Consider the following 17,691-nt stretch of genomic DNA (forward strand, 5'->3'; position numbering starts at 1 on the left):
TTTTTGGGGATTTTTGGTGTTTTTTTAGGGGATTTTTGGGGGGATTATTTTTTTTATTTTTTGAGATTTTGGGGCTGGTTTGGGGGTTCTTTTGGGGTTATTTTTGGGGTGTTGAACCCCGTTTTGCCCCCATTTCCAGGCTGATGATCGTGACCATCTCCCCCCTGGAGGAGAACTTTGCGGAGTCGCTGAACTCGCTGCGCTTCGCCAGCAAGGTGGGGAGGGGGTCCCAAAGGGGGTTTGGGGGGTCCTGAGGGGATTTGGGGGGTCCTGAGGGGATTTAGGGGGGTCCCAAAGAGGATTTGGGGGGTCCTGGGTGGGTTTGAGAGGTCCCAAAGGGGATTTGGGGGGTCCCAAAGGGGATTTGGGGGGTCCTGAGGGGATTTGGGGGGTCCCAAAGGGGATTTGGGGGATTTGGGGGGGTCCCAAAGGGCGTTTGGGGGGTCCTGAGGGGATATAGGGGGGTCCCAAAGAGGATTTGGGAGGATTTGGGGGGTCCTGAGGGGATTTAGGGGGGTCCCAAAGGGGATTTGGGGGGTCCTGGGTGGGTTTGAGAGGTCCCAAAGGGGATTTGGGGGGTCCCAAAGGGGATTTGGGGGGTCCTGAGGGGATTTGGGGGGTCCCAAAGAGGATTTGGGGGGTCCCAAAGAGGATTTGGGGGGTCCTGAGGGGATTTGGGGGGTCCTGAGGGGATTTGAGGGGTCCCAAAGGGGGTTTGGGGGGTCCCAAAGGGGATTTGGGGGGTCCTGAGGGGATTTGGGGGGTCCTGAGGGGATTTGGGGGGGGTCCCAAAGGGGTCCTGGGGGGCTTTGGGGGGTCCTGGGGGGATTTTTGGGGAGGTTCTGGAAAGGTTTTGGGGGTTCTGGGAGGGTCTGGGGGTCCCAGGAGGATTTTGGGGGTCCCTGGGGGGAATTTTGGGGGGTCCTGGGGGGATCTGGGGATCTCTGGGGGGGATTTGGGGCATTTTTGGGGAGTCCTTGGGGATTTTTGGGGGTCCCTGGGGAGATTTGGGGGCTCCCAGGAGGATTTTGGGGGGTCCTGAGGGGAATTTTGGGGGGTCCTGGGCTCCATTTGGGGGGTCCCAAAGGGGATCTTGGGGGATCCCAAGGAGATTTTCAGGGGTCCTTGGGGATTTTTGGGGGATCCAAGGGGGATTTTGGGGGTCCCTGGGGGATTTTGGGGGGTCCTGGGGGGGATTTTGGGGGGGATTTTGGGGGACCTGGGGTCAATTTGGGGGGTCCCAAAGGATTTTTGGGAGGGTTTGGGGGGTCCTGGGGGGGATTTGGGGGGATCCCAAAGGGATTTTGGGGGGTCCTGGGGCCAATTTTGGATTTTGGGGGGGGTCCCACAGGAGATTTTGGGGGTCTCTGGGAGGTTTGGGGTCTCTGGGGGTGGTTTCGGGGGGGATTTTTGGGGTGATTTTGGGGTTCCCGGGCCGGTTTGGGGGTGATTTTGGGGTTTTTGGGGTGATTTTGGGCGGATTTTGCGTTTCCGGTCCCCGTTCCGATCCCGCCCCTCCCCCCCAGGTGAACGAGTGCATGATCGGCACGGCCCAGGCCAACCGGAAGTGACGCAACCCCTCTTTCCCACTTTTAAAAGCATCAACCAATAAAGATTCGCATTTCTACTAAGCTGATTGGCTGCCGCTGTCACGTGTTTAACCGCTATGGCGCCGCCCTGCTGGCGGAACGCCGCGCGCTGATTGGCTGAGCCCGTACGGAACCTGCCGGTCGCCATCTTGCCGCGCCTTCGCTTTGCGGGGCGGGGCTCCTCTCGGCCGCCGTAAGCCGCCATCTTGTGCTCCGCCCATGCGCCTGCGCGGCTCCGCCTCCCCGGCGTTCCCGGCCATGGCGCGGCAGCGGCGGCCGCTCCCGTGCCCGGAGCGGCACCGGGAGCGCCGCGAACCGCCCGGGAACCCGCGCGGCAACAACGGGGTTAAAGGGGCGGGGTCTGGGGCCGCGCCTCACGTTAAGATGGCGGCGCCCGGCTCGGCGGCGCGGGTCCCCGGATGAGGCGGCGCGCCGCGATTGGCCGCCGGGCCTGACCACGCCCCTTTCTTTGTACGGTGTCATGGCGGCGCCCGCTCGGCCGGGCCGGCGCGGGGCGGCACTTCCGGTCCTGCGCAGTGCGCGGCCGCGGCCGCTCGGTGGCGGCGGCGCCGGAGGAGCCGCGCGGGCCCGGTGAGCGCGGGGGGGGCGGGGCCTGCCCGGGGGGCGGGTCCAGGGGCGGGGCTTGCGCGGGAGGGGGCGGGGCCAATGCCGTGAGGGGAAGGGGGGCACCGGGGGGGGGTTTTGGGGCGAATTCGGCGGAATTTGGGCAAATTCGGGGAGTCCCGGAGCGGGGAGAGGGGCGAGAAACGGGAGGGGGGCGCGGGAGGGGGAGGGGCGAGAGAGGGGGCGCGAGGAGGGGCTGGGGGGGGAGGGGAGGCCGGCGGGAGCTGAGGGGAATTTGGGGCAGTTTTGGGGATTTTTGGGGAATTTTGGGGGGCCCTGAGGGGGGAGGGAGGGGGAGGGGCGGCGGAATCTGGGGGAGAATGGAAGGGGAGCGGGGTGGGGGAGGGGAAGGCGGAAGTTGGGGCCGGAGGGGAATTTTGGGGTGCGGGTGGGGGAGGGGCCGAGCTTGGTGTGGGGGGGGAGGGGAACTCTGAGGGGTGGGGGAGGGGAATTTGGGGTGACTTTGGAGAATTTGGGGTGACTTTGGGGGAATTTGGGGTGACTTTGGGGAATTTGGGGCGACTTTGGGGGAATTTCGGGTGACTTTGGGGTGGTTTGGGGGGTCCTTGCCCTGACCCCGCCCCCTCTCCTCAGGCTCTGACCACGCCCCTCCCCTCCCGTCATGGCCACGTCCCCCCAGCCAATCATCGTCCTGGACGACGAGGACGAGGAGGAGCGAGGCCCCGCCCCCTCCCCGCCAGGCCCCTCCCCCTCGCCAAGCCCCGCCCCCAGCCCCGCCCCTCCCCCAGTCCCCGCCATGGCCACGCCCCCCCCGAACGGGGCCGGGGGGGGGAGGGGCGGGGCCTTCTGGGAGGAGAACGAGCGGCTCTTCCGGGAGGTGAGGAACGGGGGCGGGGCCTGAGAACACCTGGGGGCGGGGCCTGAGGTGGCTGGGCGTGGTCTGAGGTGGGTGGGCGTGGCCTCAGGGGGGCGGCCAAAGGGGCCTCAGGCGTGGCCCAGGCGTGTCTGGGTGTGGTCCCAGGCGTGTGTGGGCGTGGCCCAGGTGTGCCCAGGTGTGCCCAGGTGTGCCCAGGTGTGCCCAGGTGTGCCCAGGTGTGTGGGCGTGGCCTCAGTGTGGCTCCAGGTGTGCTCTCAGGTGTGGCCAAAGGGGACCCAGCTGTGCCCAGGTGTGTCAGGGTGTGTCCATGTGTAACCCAGGTGTGCCCAGGTGTGTCAGGGTGTGCCCAGCTGTGCTCTCAGGTGTGTCAGGGTGTGCCCAGGTGTGCCCGGGTGTGTGCGTGCGCTCGGGTGGGGTCACAGGTGTGCCCAGGTGTGTGTGGGTGTGCTCTCAGGTGTGTGTGGGCGTGTCCCAGGTGTGTCAGGGTGAGCCCAGGTGGGTGGGTGGGGTCTCAGGTGTGTGGGTGTGTCCTGCGTGTGCGCAGGTGTCCCCAGGTGTGCCCAGGTGTGTCTGAGGCTTTCCCAGGTGTGCCCAGGTGCAACCCAGGTGTGTCCTGGGTGTGTCACCGTGTGCCCAGGTGCAACCCAAGTGTATCCAGGTGTGCTCAGGTGTAACTCAGGTGTGCCCAGGTGTATCCCAGGTGTATCCAGGTGTGCTCAGGTGTAACTCAGGTGTGCCCAGGTGTAACACAGGTGTATCCCAGGTGTGCCCAGGTGTAACTCAGGTGTGCCCAGGTGTGTCCCAGGTGTAGCCCAGTTCTCTCCAGGTGTGCTCAGGTGTACCCAGGTGTATCCAGGTGTAACCCAGGTGTGCCCAGGTGTGTCTGGGTGTAACTCAGGTGTATTCAGGTGTATCCCAGGTATAACCCAGGTCTATCCAGGTGTGCTCAGGTGTATGTCAGTTCTATCCAGGTGTATCCAGGTGTGCCCAGGTGTGCTCAGATGTGCTCAGGTGTAACCCAGGTGTGCCCAGGTCTATCTGAGTTCTGTCCAAGCATGCTCAGGTGTGCCCAGGTGTATCCAGGTGTATCCATGTGTGCTCAGGTGTGTCCAGGTGTGCTCAGGTGTAACTCAGGTGTGTCCAGCTGTATCTCAGTTCTATCCAGGTGTGCCCAGGTGTAACCCAGCTGTATCCATGTGTACCCCAGGTGTATCCAGGTGTGCCCAGGTGTAACCAGGTGTAACTCAGGTGTGCCCAGGTGTATCTCAGTTCTATCCAGGTGTGCTCAGGTATAACCCAGGTGTGCCCAGGTGTGCTCAGCTGTAACCCAGGTGTGCTCAGGTGTGCTCAGGTGTATCTCAGGTGTACCCCAGGTGTATCTCAGGTGTGATCTGCTGTGCCCAGGTGTACCCAGGTGTGCTCAGGTGTACCCCAGCTGTGCCCAGGTGTATCCAGGTGTAACCCAGGTGTGCTCAGGTGTATCTCAGGTGCGCTCAGGTGTATCCCAGTTCTATCCAGGTGCACTCAGGTGTGCCCAGGTGTAACTCAGGTGTGCTCAGGTGTACCCAGGTGTGCCCAGGTGTACCCAGGTGCATCCCACGTGTATCGAGGTGTACCCAGGTGTACTCAGGTGTACCCAGGTGTGCCCAGGTGTATCCCAGCTATATCCAGGTGTACCCCAGGTGTGCCCCGGTGTACCCAGGTGTATCTCAGGTGTACCAAGGTGTACCCCAGGTGTATCTCAGTGCTACCCAGGTGTGCTCAGGTGTAACCCAGGTGTATCTCAGTTTTATCCAGCTGTGCCCAGGTGTACCCAGCTGTGCCCAGGTGTAACTCAGGTGTATCCCAGGTGTGCCCAGGTATAACCAGGTGTCCCCTGTGCAGTTCCTGTCTGTGCGCGCCACTGACACAGGAGCGCCCCGAGGTGCTGCCCTTCCTGACAGGTGTGCCCAGGTGTGCTCACATGGATCCGAGTTCTGTCCAGGTGTATCCCAGGTGTGTCCAGGTGTATCCCAGGTGTATCCCAGGTGTATCTCAGTTCTGTCCAGGTGAGCTCAGGTGTACTCCAGGTGTGCCCAGGTGTAACTCAGGAGTGCCCAGGTGTAACTCAGGTGTATCCAGGTGCGCTCAGGTGCATCCCAGTTCTATCCAGGTGTAACCCAGATGTAACCCAGGTGTAACCCAGGTGTGCCCAGGTGTGCCCAGGTGTATCCAGGTGTAACTCAGGTGTATCCAGCTGCGCTCAGGTGTATCCCAGTTCTATCCAGGTGTCTCTCAGATGTGCCCAGGTGTATCCAGGTGTAACTCAGGTGTATCCAGGTGCGCTCAGGTGTATCCCAGTTCTATCCAGGTGTCTCTCAGGTGTGCCCAGGTGTAACCCAGGTGTGCCCAGGTGTAACTCAGGTGTATCCAGCTGTGCTCAGGTGTATCCCAGTTCTATCCAGGTGTAACCCAGGTGTAACCCAGGTGTGCCCAGGTGTATCCAGGTGTGCCCAGGTGTATCCAGGTGTAACTCAGGTGTATCCAGGTGCGCTCAGGTGTATCCCAGTTCTATCCAGGTGTCTCTCAGGTGTGCCCAGGTGTAACCCAGGTGTATCTCAGGTGTGCCCAGGTGTATCCAGGTGTAACTCAGGTGTATCCCAGTTCTATCCCGGTGTCTCTCAGGTGTGCCCAGGTGTACCCCAGGTGTGCCCAGGTGTATCCAGGTGTAACTCAGGTGTATCCCAGTTCTATCCAGGCGTATCTCAGGTGTGCCCGGGTGTGCCCAGGTGTAACCAGGTGTCCTTTCCCCCCCCTTTTGCAGTTCCTGTCGGTGTGCGCGCCGCTGACGCAGGAGCACCCCGAGGTGCTGCCCTTCCTGAGCTCGCGCCACCTGCGCGCCCACCCCGACTTCCGGGGCTCGGCCGAGTTCCGGAACATTCTGGGGCGGCTGCTGCGGCGCGTGCGGGGCCGGCGCCGCAAGGTCTACGTCTACATCAACGAGCTGTGCACCGTGCTCAAGGCGCGCGCGCTGCGCCGGCGCCTGCCCCTGCGCGCCCCGCCCGGCCCCAGCCCGTGCCGCAGTGCCGACGGAACCCTCCGGAATGCCGACGGAACCCTCCGGAATGCCGACGGAGCGCCCCGGAGTCCCGACGGAGCCTTCCAGGGTCCCGACGGAGCCTTCCAGGGTCCTGATGGAACCTTCCAGAATCCTGACGGAACCTTCCAGAGTCCTCCCAGTGCCTCCCAGTGCCCGCCCGGTTCGTCCCAGCGTCCCGACGGAGCCGAGCCGTCCCGGTGTGCTGCCGCCAGTCCGTCCCAGTGTCCCCGGGGCGATGCCGGCGCTCCATCCCGGCATGCCGACGGTCCGTCCCGGTGCTCCGACGCCTCCTCCCGGCATCCCGGCACCCCGCCCGCCGCCGGTGCCGGCGCCTCGCCCCAGCGTCCCGGCAACTCGGCCCAGTGCCCCGGGGCTCCATCCCAGTGCCCCGGGGCTCCATCCCAGTGCCCCGGCACCCCATCCATCGATCCCAGTGCTCCATCCATCGATCCCAGCGCTGCATCCACCAATCCCAGCGCTCCATCCCAGTATCCCGGTGCTCCATCCCAGTATCCCAGTGCTGCATCCACCAATCCCAGCGCTCCATCCCTGTATCCCGATGCTCCATCCCAGTATCCCAGCGCTCCATCCAGCAATCCCAGCGCTCCATCCAGCAATCCCAGCGCTCCATCCAGCAATCCCAGCGCCCCATCCCAGTATCCCAGCGCCCCATCCCAGTATCCCAGCGCCCCATCCCAGTATCCCAGTGCCCCATCCCAGTATCTCAGCGCCCCATCCCAGTGTCCCAGCGCCCCATCCCAGTATCCCAGCGCCCCATCCCAGTATCCCGGCGCCCCATCCCAGTGTCCCGGTGCCCCATCCCAGCCCCCTGACGGCGCGGGCCGGCGCGCGGGCGGCTCGCGGCGGCAGATCCGGCACCTGGAGCACCTGCTGCGCGTCTACGCCAGCGAGATCCGGCGGCTGCAGGAGCGCGAGCTGGACCTGGCCGAGCTGGACAGCGCCGACTCGCCGTACCTGCAGGAGAACCGCCTCAAGCGCCGCATGATGCGCATCTTCCGCCGCCTGTGCCAGCTCAAGGACTGCAGCAGCCTGACGGGGCGCGTGCTGGAGCAGCGCATCCGCTTCCGCGGCACGCGGTACCCCGAGGTGAACCGCAGCATCGAGCGCTTCATCAACCGGCCCGACGCCTTCCCCGACTACTCGGACATCCTGCGCGAGATCCGCGGCGCCAGCGCGCGGCACCGCCTGGGGCTGGGCCGGCGGCAGATGGAGAACATGGCCCAGGAGGCGTTCCGCGAGGTGGGCAACCGCCTGCAGGAGCGGCGCCACCTCGACCTCGTCTACAACTTCGGCAGCCACCTCACCGACGAGTACCGGCCGGGTAATGGGCAAAAATTGGGGTGAAACGGGGTAAAAATGGGTAAAAATGGGGTACAACCTCGGGAGCCACCTCACCGACGAGTACCGGCCGGGTAATGGGCAAAAATTGGGGTGAAACGGGGTAAAAATGGGGTACAACCTCGGGAGCCACCTCACCGACGAGTACCGGCCGGGTGAGAGGGGAGGAACGGGGTAAAAATAGCAAAAAATGGGAAAAAATGGGGTGCAACTTTGGGAGCCACCTCACCGACGAGTACCGGCCGGGTAATGGGCAAAAATTGGGGTGAAATGGGGTAAAAATGGGTAAAAATGGGGTGCAACTTCGGGAGCCATCTCACTGACGAGTACAGGCCGGGTAAATCGGGGTGAAAACGGGGAGAAATGGGGGAGAATGGGGTACAACCTCGGCAGCCACCTCACCGACGAGTACAGGCTGGGTAATGGGCAAAAATTGGGGTGAAATGGGGTAAAAATGGGGTACAACCTCGGGAGCCACCTCACCGACGAGTACAGGCCGGGCAAATTGGGGTGAAAATGGGGAGAAATGGGGTAAAACCAGGAAAAAATGTGGTACAACCTCGGGAGCCATGTCACTGACGAGTACAGGCCGGGTAATGGGCAAAAATTGGGGTGAAACGAGGTAAAAATGGGTAAAAATGGGGTACAACCTCGGCAGCCACCTCACCGACGAGTACCGGCCGGGTGAGAGGGGAAAAACAAAGTGAAAGTGGGGAAAGATGGGGTAAAATGGGGAACAAGTTCAGGAGTCATCTCACCAACGAGCACAGGCCAGGTAAATTTGGGTTAAAATGGCGTGAAAATGGGGTGAAATGGTGTAAAATGGGGTGCAACTTCGGGAGCCACCTCACCGATGAGTACAGGCCAGGTAATGGGCAAAAATTGGGGTGAAATGGGGTAAAAATGGGTAAAAATGGGGTACAACTTCGGGAGCCACCTCACCGATGAGTATAGACCAGGTAAATGGGGATAAACACAGGGAAAATGGGTAAAATGGGGTACAACTCCAGCAGCCATCTCACTGACGAGTTCAGGCCAGGTAATGGGCAAAAACGGGGTAAAAAGAGCAAAAAATGGGAAAAAATTGAGTACAACTTTGGCAGCCACCTCAGCAATGAGTGCAGGCCAGGTGAGAGGGGAGAAATGGCGTAAAATGGGGTAAAAACAGGGTAAAACCAGGGAAAAATGGGGTACAACTTTGGGAGCCACCTCACAGACGAGTATAGGCCGGGTAAATTGGGGTGGAAATGGGGAAAAATGGGGTAAAACCAGGAAAAAATGGGGTACAACTTTGGGAGCCACCTCACCGACGAGTACCGGCCCGGTATAGCGTGGGGAATGGGCAAAAATTGGGGTTAAAATGGGAAAAAAATGGAGTAAAATGGGGTACAACTTTGGCAGCCACCTCACCGATCAGTATAGACCAGGTAGTGGAAAAAAATTGGTGTGAAAATGGGGTAAAACCACAAAAAAATGGGGTACGACTTCGGGAGTCACCTCACCGATGAGCATGGACCAGGTGAGAGGGGAGAAATGGGGTGAAATGGGGGAAAAATGGGAAAAAACTTGCTGCAACTTCGGGAGCCACCTCACCGATCAGGAATGGAGTAAAAATGGGATAAAATGGGGTAAAAATGGGGATTGGGGAACGGGAAATGGGGTACAGCTTCGGGAGGCACCGCACTGGTGAGTACAGGCCGGGTAAGGGGGTGAAAACAGGGTAAAATCAGCAAAAAATGGGGAAAAATGGGGCACAACTTCAGGAGTCATCTCACCGAGGAGTACAGGCCAAGTATGGAGGATAAACACAAGGGAAATGGGGTAAAATCAGCAAAAAATGGGGAAAAATGGGGCACAACTTCAGGAGCCATCTCAGCGACGAGTACAGGCCGGGTGAGAGAGGGGAATGCAGAAAAAACGGGGTGAAAATGGGGTAAAAAGAGGGGGAAATGGGGTACGGCTTTGGGAGCCATCTCACCCATGAGTGCAGGCCAGGTAAATGGGGAATAATGAGGTAAAAACAGCCAAAAATGGGAAAAACGGCATAAACTCCAGGAGCCACCTCACTGATGAGTACAGGCCGGGTAATGGGCAAAAATTGGGGTAAAATGGAGAAAAATGGGGTAAAAACAGGGAAAAATTGTGGTGCAACTTTGAGAGCCGTCTCACCGATGAGCACGGGCCAGGTAATGGGCAAAAATTGGGGTTAAAATGGAGAAAATGGAGAAAAAATGGGGTAGAACTTTGGGAGCCATCTCACTGATGAGTACAGGCCGGGAAATGGGGGAAATGGGGGAAAAATGGGAAAAAACAGAGGGAAAATGGGTAAAATGGGATCCAAGTTCAGAAGCCACCTCATCAACGAGTGCAGGCTGGGTATGGCACGGGGAATGGGGGAAAAATGGGGAAAAATGGGGTAAAAATGGTAAAAAATGGGGTACAATTTTGGGAGCCAACTCACTGATGAGTACAGGTCGGGTGTGGCGTGGGGAATGCCGAAAAAACGGGGTGAAAATAGGAAAAAATGGGGCACAGCTTTGGGAGCCGCCTCACCGATGAGTACAGGCTGGGTAAGGGGGTGAAAGTGAGGTAAAAATGGGAAAAAATGGGTGAAAATAGGAAAAAATGGGTGAAAATGGGTGAAAATGGGAAAAAATGGGGCACAACTTCAGGAGTCACCTCACCAATGAGTACAGGCCGGGTATGGAGGATAAACACAGGGGAAATGGGGTAAAATCAGCAAAAAATGGGAAAAAATGGGGCACAACTTCAGGAGCCATCTCAGTGACGAGTACAGGCTGGGTAGGGCGAGGGGAATGCAGAAAAAACGGGGTGAAATGGGGTAAAATGGGGTAAAAGCAAGAAAAATTGGGGTAGAACTTTGAGAGCCATCTCACCAATGAGCACGGGCCAGGTAATGGGCAAAAATTGGGGTAAAATGGGGAAAAATGGAGAAAAAATGGGGTAGAACTTTGGGAGCCATCTCACTGCTGAGTACAGGCCAGGTAATGGGGGAAATGGGGGAAAAATGGGAAAAAACAGGAAAAAATGGGGCACAATTCGAGAGGCATCTCACCAGTGAGTACAGGCTGGGTATGGCATGGGGAATGCAGAAAAAACGGGGTGAAAATAGGAAAAAATGGGAAAAAATGGGGCACAGCTTTGGGAGCTGCCTCACCGATGAGTACAGGCCGGGTAAGGGGCAAAAATTGGGGTTAAAATGGGGAAAAATGGAGAAAAAATGGGGTTGAACTTCGGGAGTCATCTCACTGCTGAGTACAGGCCGGGAAATGGGGGAAAAATGGGAAAAAACAGAGGGAAAATGGGTAAAATGGGATCCAAGTTCAGGAGCCACCTCATCAACGAGTGCAGGCTGGGTATGGCACGGGGAATGGGGGAAAATGGGAAAAATGGGAAAAAATTGGGGTGAAATGGGGTAAAAATGGGAAAAATGGGGTACAACTTCGGGAGCCACCTCACTGATGAGTACAGGTCGGGTGTGGTGTGGGGAATGCCGGAGAAATGGGGTGAAAATAGGAAAAAATGGGAAAAAATGGGGCACAGCTTTGGGAGCCGCCTCACCGATGAGTATAGGCTGGGTAAGGGGGTAAAAGTGAGGTAAAAATGGGAGAAAATGGGTGAAAATAGGAAAAAATGGGAAAAAAATGGGTGAAAATAGGAAAAAATGGAAAAAAATGGGTGAAAATAGGAAAAAATGGGAAAAAAATGGGTGAAAATAGGAAAAAATGGGAAAAAATGGGTGAAAATAGGAAAAAATGGGGCACAACTTCAGGAGTCACCTCACCGATGAGTACGGGCCGGGTAGTGCAGAGTAAATGGGGGAAAAATGGGAAAAAATGGGGGAAAATGAGGGAAAATGAGGAATGGGGGAAGAATGGGACATGGGGAAAAATTGGAGAGGAAATGGGGAAAAATTGGGGGGAAAATGGGAAAAATGGGAAATGAGCGGAGAAAATGGGAAATGGGAAAAATGAGAGGGGAAATGGGGAAAAATGGGGAAAATGGGGAAAATGGGGGGAAATGGGAGGGGAAATTGGGGAAAAATGAGGGAAATGGTGGAGATGGGGGAAAAGGGGAAATGAGATGGAAATGGGAAAAATGGGAATAAATGGGAGAGGAGCATGGGTGGAAATGGGTAAATGGGAGAGGAAATTGGGAAAAGTGAGGGAAAATGGTGGGGATGGGGGAAAATGGGAAATGAGGTGGAAATGGGGAGAATGGGAAATGGGGAAAATGGGAAAATTGAGAGGGGAAATGGAAAAAAATGGGGAGAATGGGAGAAATGAGACGGGAAATGGAAAAAAATGGCAAAAATGAGGGGAATGAGGGAAAATGGGGTGGGGATGGGGGAAAACAGAAAATGGGAAATGGGGGGAAATGGGATGGAACAAGGGAAATGAGAGGAAATGGGGAAATGCAAGGGGAAATGGGAGGGAAACGGGAAGAAATTTGAGGGGAAATGGGGAAAATGGGAAAAATGGGAGGGGAAATGGAAAAAATTGGGAAAAATGAGGGGAATGAGGGAAAATGGTGGGGATGGGGGAAAATGGGAAATGGGGAAAATGGGATGGGACAAGGGAAATGAGAGGAAATGGGGAAATGGGAGGGAAATGGGAGGAAATTTGAGGGGAAATGGGGAAAATGGGAAAAATGAGAGGGGAAATGGAAAAAAATGGGAGAGGGGCATGGGGGGAAATTGGGAAAAATGAGGGAAAATGAGGGAAAACGGTGGGGATGGGGGAAAACAGAGAATGGGAAAATGGGAAATGGGGGAAATGGGATGGGACAAGGGAAATGAGAGGAAATGGGGAAATGCAAGGAGAAATGGGAGGGAAATGGGAGGAAAATTGAGGGAAATGGGGAAAATGGGAGAGAAACGGGGAAAAATTGGGGGGAAATGGGGAATGAGCGGGGAATGAGCGGAGAAAATGGGAAATGGGAAAAGTGAGAGGGGAAACGGGGAAAATGGGGAAAAATGGGGAAAAATGGGAGGGAAAAATGGGGGGAAATGGGAGGGGAAATTGGGGGAAAATGAGGGAAATGGGGGAGAGGGAAAATGAGATGGAAATGGGAAAAATGGGAAATGTGAAATGGGGGAAATGGGAAAAAATGGGACGGAAAATGGGAATAAATGGGAGAGGAGCATGGGTGGAAATGGGTAAATGGGAGAGGAAATTGGGAAAAGTGAGGGAAAATGGTGGGGATGGGGGAAAATGGGAAATGAGGTGGAAATGGGGAGAATGGGAAATGGGGAAAATGGGAAAAATGAGAGGGGAAATGGAAAAAAATGGGGAGAATGGGAGAAATGAGACGGGAAATGGAAAAAAATGGCAAAAATGAGGGGAATGAGGGAAAATGGGGTGGGGATAGGGGAAAACAGAAAATGGGAAATGGGGGGAAATGGGATGGAACAAGGGAAATGAGAGGAAATGGGGAAATGCAAGGGGAAATGGGAGGGAAACGGGAAGAAATTTGAGGGGAAATGGGGAAAATGGGAAAAATGGGAGGGGAAATGGAAAAAATTGGGAAAAATGAGGGGAATGAGGGAAAATGGTGGGGATGGGGGAAAATGGGAAATGGGGAAAATGGGATGGGACAAGGGAAATGAGAGGAAATGGGGAAATGGGAGGGAAATGGGAGGAAATTTGAGGGGAAATGGGGAAAATGGGAAAAATGAGAGGGGAAATGGAAAAAAATGGGAGAGGGGCATGGGGGGAAATTGGGAAAAATGAGGGAAAATGAGGGAAAACGGTGGGGATGGGGGAAAACAGAGAATGGGAAAATGGGAAATGGGGGAAATGGGATGGGACAAGGGAAATGAGAGGAAATGGGGAAATGCAAGGAGAAATGGGAGGGAAATGGGAGGAAAATTGAGGGGAAATGGGGAAAATGGGAGAGAAACGGGGAAAAATTGGGGGGAAATGGGAAATGAGCGGGGAATGAGCGGAGAAAATGGGAAATGGGAAAAGTGAGAGGGGAAACGGGGAAAATGGGGAAAAATGGGGAAAAATGGGGGGCAATGGGGAAATGGGAGGGGAAATTGGGGGAAAATGAGGGAAATGGTGGAGATGGGGGAAAAGGGGAAATGAGATGGAAATGGGAAAAATGGGAAATGGGAAATGGGGGAAATGGGACGGAAAATGGGAATAAATGGGAGAGGAGCATGGGTGGAAATGGGAAATTGGGAGAGGAAATTGGGAAAAGTGAGGGAAAATGGTGGGGATGGGGGAAAATGGGAAATGAGGTGGAAATGGGGAGAATGGGAAATGGGGAAAATGGGAAAAATGAGAGGGGAAATGGAAAAAAATGGGGAGAATGGGAGAAATGAGACGGGAAATGGAAAAAAAATGGCAAAAATGAGGGGAATGAGGGAAAATGGGGTGGGGATGGGGGAAAACAGAAAATGGGAAATGGGGGGAAATGGGATGGAACAAGGGAAATGAGAGGAAATGGGGAAATGCAAGGGGAAATGGGAGGGAAACGGGAAGAAATTTGAGGGGAAATGGGGAAAATGGGAAAAATGGGAGGGGAAATGGAAAAAATTGGGAAAAATGAGGGGAATGAGGGAAAATGGTGGGGATGGGGGAAAATGGGAAATGGGGAAAATGGGATGGGACAAGGGAAATGAGAGGAAATGGGGAAATGGGAGGGAAATGGGAGGAAATTTGAGGGGAAATGGGGAAAATGGGCTGAAAGGAAGGAAAATGGGGTAGAAGGTGGAGAAAATGCAGGATAATGCTGGGAAATGGTGGGGAAATGGGATAAGGGGGAAAACGGGGTAGGAAATGGGAAAAGGGTGGGAAAATGGGGAGGGGGTGGGGCTGGAAATGGGAATTTTGGGGATTGGGATTTCAGGGTTTGGAGTTTTGGGATTTTGGGGTTTGGAACTTTTGATTTGGGATTTTTTTGGGATTTTGGGAATTTTTTGGATTTCAGGATTTGGGATTTCAAAATTTGGGAATTTGGGGTTTTGGGATTTGGGAATTTTGGATTTCGGCGTTTGGAATTTGGAAAATTGAGGTTGGCAATTTTGGGAGCTGGAATTTTGGGAATTTCGGGATTTGGGGGAATTTGGGAATTTGGGCAGTTTGGGATTTTGGGCAGTCTGTGATTTCAGGGTTTGGGATTTTGGGCAATCTGGGATTTGGGGATTTCAGGAATTTGGGGATTTTGGGCAATCAGGGATTTTGGGCAATCGGGGATTTCAGGATTTGGAATTTCAGGAATTTGGGGATTTTGGCCAATCTGTGATTTGGGATTTCAGGATTTGGAATTTCAGGAATTTGGGGATTTTGGCCAATCTGGGACTTCAGGATTTGGGATTTTGGGCAATTTCAGATTTGGGAATTTGATATTTCAGGAATTTGGGGATTTTGGGCAATCTGGGATTTCAGGATTGGGGATTTTGGGCAATCTGGAATTTCAGGAATTCTGGGGTTTGGGATTTCAGGATTTGGAATTTCAGGAATTTGGGGATTTTGGCCAATGTGGGATTTGGGGATTTGGGATTCTGGGCAATTTGGAATTTCAGGAATTTGGGATTTTGGCCAATCTGTGATTTAGGATTTCAGGATTTGGAATTTCAGGAATTTGGGGATTTTGGGCAATCAGGGATTTGGGGATCTGGGATTTTGGGAAATTTGGGGGTTTCAGGATTTGGGATTTCAGGAATTTGTGTATTTTGGCCAGTCTGGGATTTGGGGATCTGGGATTTCAGGAAATCTGGAATTTTGTGATACGGGATTTTGGCCAATCAGTGATTTTGGGATTTTGGGCAATCCGCGATGTTGGGCAGTCGGGAATTTCAGGGTTTGGGAATTCCAGGATTTGGTGTTTCAGGAATTTGGGGATTTTGGCCAATGTGGGATTTGGGGATTTGGGATTCTGGGCAATTTGGAATTTCAGGAATTTGGGGTTTCGGCCAATCTGTGATTTGGGGATTTGGGAATGTCAGGATTTGGTATTTCAGAAATTTGGGGATTTGGGCCAATCTGTGATTTTGGGGTTTGGGATTTCAGGATTTGGTATTTTGGCCAATCTGGGATTTGGGGATTATCTGATTTTGGGCAATCTGTGATTTGGGGATTTGGGAATTTCAGGATTTGGTAATTTCATGATTTTGAGGATTTTGGGGCAATCGGTGATTTGGGGTTTTGGATTTCGGGATTTCAGGAATTTTGGAATTTTGGTATTTGGGATTTTGGGCAGTTTGGGATTCTGGGCAATTTGGGGATTTGGGGATTTGGGAATTTCAGGATTTGGTATTTCAGGAATTTGGGGATTTGGGCCAATCTGGTACTTGGGGATTTGGGAATTTCAGGATTTGGTATTTTCCTGCAATCTGGCATTTCAGGAAATTTGGAATTTTGTGGTTTGGGATTTTGGGCAATCAGGGAATTTCAGGATTTGGTAATTTCACGATTTTGAGGATTTTGGGCAATCGGTGATTTGGGGTTTTGGATTTCGGGATTTCAGGGATTTTGGAATTTTGGTATTTGGGATTTTGGACAGTTTGGGATTCTGGGTAATTTGAGATTTGGGGATTTGGGAATTTCAGGATTTGATATTTCAGGAATTTGGGGATTTTGGGCAATCTGGTACTTGGGGATTTGGGAATTTCAGGATTTGGTATTTTCCTGCAATCTGGCATTTCAGGAAATTTGGAATTTTGTGTTTGGGATTTTGGGCAATCAGGGAATTTCAGGATTTGGTAATTCCACAATTTTGAGGATTTTGGGCAATCGGTGATTTGGGGTTTTGGATTTTGGGGATTTCAGGAATTTTGGAATTTTGGTATTTGGGATTTTGGGCAGTTTGGGATTCTGGGCAATTTGGGGATTTGGGAATTCCAGGATTTGGCGTCTCAGCAGTTTGGGGGTTTTGGCCAATGTGGGATTCGGTTCCCCCCTCGATGCAGGCGCGGACCCGGCGCTGTCGGACCCCGAGCTGGCGCAGCGGCTGCGGCGGAACCGGCGCCTGGCCCTGGCCCGGCTGGACGACGTCATCGCGCGGTTTCGCTCAGCGCCAGGAGCGGCACCACGAGAGAGGCGACGGAGCCGCGGCGCGGAAACGGGGCGCGGGGAAACAGGGTAAACACGGGGAAAACGGGGAAAAACGGGGGAAAACGGGGAAAAATGGGGAAACACGAAATGGGGATGGGAAACGGGCAGCGGGGAAACAGGGAAAACACGGGAAAAACGGGGAAAAAGGGGAAAAACGGGAATGGAGATGGGAAACGGGCACGGGGAAACAGGGAAAACACGGGGGAAACAGGGAAAACACGGGGGAAATGGGGAAAAACGGGAAATGGAGATGGGAAACGGGCACGGGGAAACAGGGAAAACACGGGGGAAACAGGGAAAACACGGGGGAAATGGGGAAAAACGGGGAAACGGGAAATGGAGATGGGAAACGGGCACGGGGGAAACAGGGTAAACACGGGGGAAAACGGGGGGAAAAACGGGGAAACACGAATGGGGATGGGAAACGGGCACGGGGAAATGGGGGAAAAACGGGGGAAACGGGGAAACACGGGGAAAAACGGGGAAACACGAAATGGGGATGGGAAACGGGCACGGGGAAATGGGGGAAAAACGGGGGAAACGGGGAAACACGGGGAAAAATGGGGAAACACGAAATGGGAGATGGGAAACAGGCACGGGGAAATGGGGGAAAAACGGGAAAAGGGATGGGGGAAAAACGGGGAAAAACGGGGAAACACGAAATGGGGATGGGAAACGGGCACGGGGAAACAGGGAAAAACAGGAAATAGGAGAAACAGGGGAAATGAGAAATGGGGAAACAGGAAATGGGAAATGGGGATGGGAAACGGACACGGGGAAACAGCAGGGGAAAAGGGGGGAAAAACGGGGGAAATGGGAACAGGAAAAGGCCCCAGGAATGGACACGGGGAACCGGGTGAGCAGGCGGGAACAACGAGGAAACAACGGGAATGGGAAATGGGGAATGGGGACGGAACAGGGAGGTGGCCCAGAAACAGACACAGAGGAACCGGGTACACGGGGATAAAATGGGGAAAATGGGGAAAATGGGAAATGGGGACAGGAAACGGACATGGGGGAACCAGGTAACAGGAAATGGGAAACAGGGAAAACGGGGAAAAACGGGGAAACGGGAAATGGGAAACGAGAAATGGGGATGGGAAATGGACATGTGGGAAC

At 54.7% G+C, this 17,691-nt stretch overlaps 2 protein-coding genes across 3 annotated transcripts in view; both read left to right on the forward strand.

Moving 5' to 3' along the window:
* The window catches only part of KIFC1 (kinesin family member C1), a 40,021-nt gene extending 38,390 nt beyond the window's left edge, over positions 1 to 1,631 (forward strand). For both annotated transcript variants that reach the window (XM_058822604.1, XM_058822603.1), the window contains exons 14-15: positions 140 to 215; positions 1,527 to 1,631. In XM_058822604.1, the coding sequence (XP_058678587.1) occupies positions 140 to 215; positions 1,527 to 1,571 (121 nt within the window). In that variant the 3' untranslated portion in view covers positions 1,572 to 1,631. The remainder of the gene's footprint in view (positions 1 to 139; positions 216 to 1,526) is intronic.
* A 373-nt stretch (positions 1,632 to 2,004) lies between these two features.
* On the forward strand, positions 2,005 to 16,603 carry DAXX (death domain associated protein). The gene is made up of 4 exons (XM_058822528.1): positions 2,005 to 2,180; positions 2,808 to 3,051; positions 5,855 to 7,472; positions 16,428 to 16,603. The coding sequence occupies exons 2-4, from the start codon at positions 2,836 to 2,838 to the stop codon at positions 16,601 to 16,603; spliced, it is 2,010 nt and encodes a 669-aa protein (XP_058678511.1). The 5' UTR covers positions 2,005 to 2,180; positions 2,808 to 2,835.
* The last annotated feature ends 1,088 nt before the right edge of the window (positions 16,604 to 17,691 follow it).

The sequence above is a fragment of the Ammospiza caudacuta genome, chromosome 33 (genome assembly GCF_027887145.1).
Source record: "Ammospiza caudacuta isolate bAmmCau1 chromosome 33, bAmmCau1.pri, whole genome shotgun sequence".
Classification (NCBI taxonomy): Eukaryota; Metazoa; Chordata; class Aves; order Passeriformes; family Passerellidae; genus Ammospiza; species Ammospiza caudacuta.

What these genes read in the sequence shown, in the direction of transcription:
- DAXX (XM_058822528.1), top strand. Translation starts at nt 2,836, where the DNA reads ATGGCCACGTCCCCCCAGCCAATCATCGTCCTGGACGACGAGGACGAG. An exon ending in ACGAGCGGCTCTTCCGGGAG is followed by an intron (nt 3,052 to 5,854) that starts GTGAGGAACGGG and finishes CCCCTTTTGCAG; the next exon opens with TTCCTGTCGGTGTGCGCGCC. An exon ending in CACCGACGAGTACCGGCCGG is followed by an intron (nt 7,473 to 16,427) that starts GTAATGGGCAAA and finishes CCCTCGATGCAG; the next exon opens with GCGCGGACCCGGCGCTGTCG.